This window comes from Galeopterus variegatus, unplaced genomic scaffold (genome assembly GCF_000696425.1).
Source record: "Galeopterus variegatus unplaced genomic scaffold, G_variegatus-3.0.2 Scaffold9785, whole genome shotgun sequence".
Taxonomy (NCBI): Eukaryota; Metazoa; Chordata; class Mammalia; order Dermoptera; family Cynocephalidae; genus Galeopterus; species Galeopterus variegatus.
Genome location: NW_007735896.1, coordinates 36,975 through 38,585, shown reverse-complemented (window position 1 = coordinate 38,585; position 1,611 = coordinate 36,975). Strand labels below are relative to the sequence as shown.

Genomic DNA, 1,611 nt, shown 5'->3' with positions numbered 1-1,611 from the left:
ATAAATTTCCTAATAATTCTAGTGAATAGTCCACTACTTGAATTCCCAGTTTCTATATCTCTCTGGATAATCTTTAGGTGTCAACAAGATTAAATATGTAATCCACTATTGGGACATCTGAGCACTCATGGTCAACAGTGGGACCCCCCTGGGGACAGGCAAAATCTCCCCTCTCTTAAGAGGGTAGCCTCTTACCCAAAGCTCCAGTGTAAGACAAAAAAGGACAGTTCTCCAAATTTCAGGAAAAATGTAAAGCAACTGAAAACACAATATCTACAAACACATACTTCATATTCTTCTGCGAACCCACAGTTGGAGTCAGCTTGCTGTTTCTTAAAGTAGGCCTCAAAATTCTCTACTCTGATCAACTTAGATCTAAGAAAAGAAAACAACTTATTAAGATTTTTTACATTCTGTGAAGTTCATACTCCAAATAGAAAAACAGATGTTATAAAAAAAAAGTAAAGAGGTTACTTACTTTTTAGGTCTTTACCATAGAAAGGGAAAGAAGAAAATAAGGAATTAGAAAGACTCATTCATACGAGATGACAATAAACACCTTCCCAAAAGAACTAAAACCAGAGTATAATTTGGGGGGCAGGGGTGGGGTCAGCATAACGGTGAAACGTAAATCAGGAAATCTGACTGTTCTGTAACTGACAGCCTTTGTGACTTTCTGTAAGTTTTTCTCTTCCCATAGATCTTGATAACTCATTCATTTAAGAAAAAAAAATCATAAAATATATATTAATTGGTAGAATAGTAGAACATGGCAAGGAAGCTAGCTTCAGGAGAGTAATAAAACATCGATTCCTTGCCAAAAAAAAAGACAAGAGAGCTAGCAAGAATGTCCAGATGATCATGGCCAAATGTGTCAATCAGTAAAACTGACAGCAAGTTCCATCTAATGTTCTCTAGATAGTCACTGAACAGACTGGGGGATTAAATGTCTTAAAGCTCACAACTCTAGAGACTTACTTAATTTGAGAAAAGGACACATCACTGTTCTTTGCATCTTTCCTGTTTTGAAAGAAAAGAGACTCGTTAGACAGAGAAGGTTCATTCTGTGCTTCTCGCTTTCACATATCTACAAAATGCCTTTTCCCTGGACATTAGTTCATACGTGACACAATCCTGCTCACTGATACTAAGCATAATGGTCCAAGCAGGAAACTCTGACTACAAATCTGTGGAATTACTCACTTTTATACCACCTAAAAGTATGGAAAAATCTTACTCATGCAACTTTTAGAAATTTCCTTGCAAATATATATCAATGGCAATACCTTATTGTAAAGCAAAACTCTATTTCATGCTCTGTTTTTGAAAAAGCTGTTCTGATAAGTTAATGCAACAAACCAGAAAACATATCCAACCCAGTGCTGGCAAATTGGTGAGGCACCTGCTCCTTGCATTGTTGGCTAAATTCAATATTGGTGTTTAAAAAGAACCTTCTGGAAAGCAATTTGGTAGTACATATCAAAACTGAAAACATGCATACCCAATGACCCAGCAATTGCCTACCTTGTAATTTAGCCTAAGGAAATGGTCATGAATGTGCCCAAAGATTTAGGTACAAGCATAAATAACTGTGGCCAAAAAAAAAAAAAA

At 36.1% G+C, this 1,611-nt stretch overlaps 1 protein-coding gene across 1 annotated transcript in view; it reads right to left on the bottom strand.

Moving 5' to 3' along the window:
* PTPRJ (protein tyrosine phosphatase, receptor type, J) overlaps window positions 1-1,611 on the bottom strand; it is a 37,474-nt gene that overhangs the window by 15,563 nt on the left and 20,300 nt on the right. Inside the window, exons 9-11 of the mRNA XM_008593874.1 lie at window positions 979-1,020; window positions 479-487; window positions 288-375 (exon numbers count right to left, since the gene is read on the bottom strand). Coding sequence (XP_008592096.1) covers window positions 288-375; window positions 479-487; window positions 979-1,020 — 139 coding nt within the window. The remainder of the gene's footprint in view (window positions 1-287; window positions 376-478; window positions 488-978; window positions 1,021-1,611) is intronic.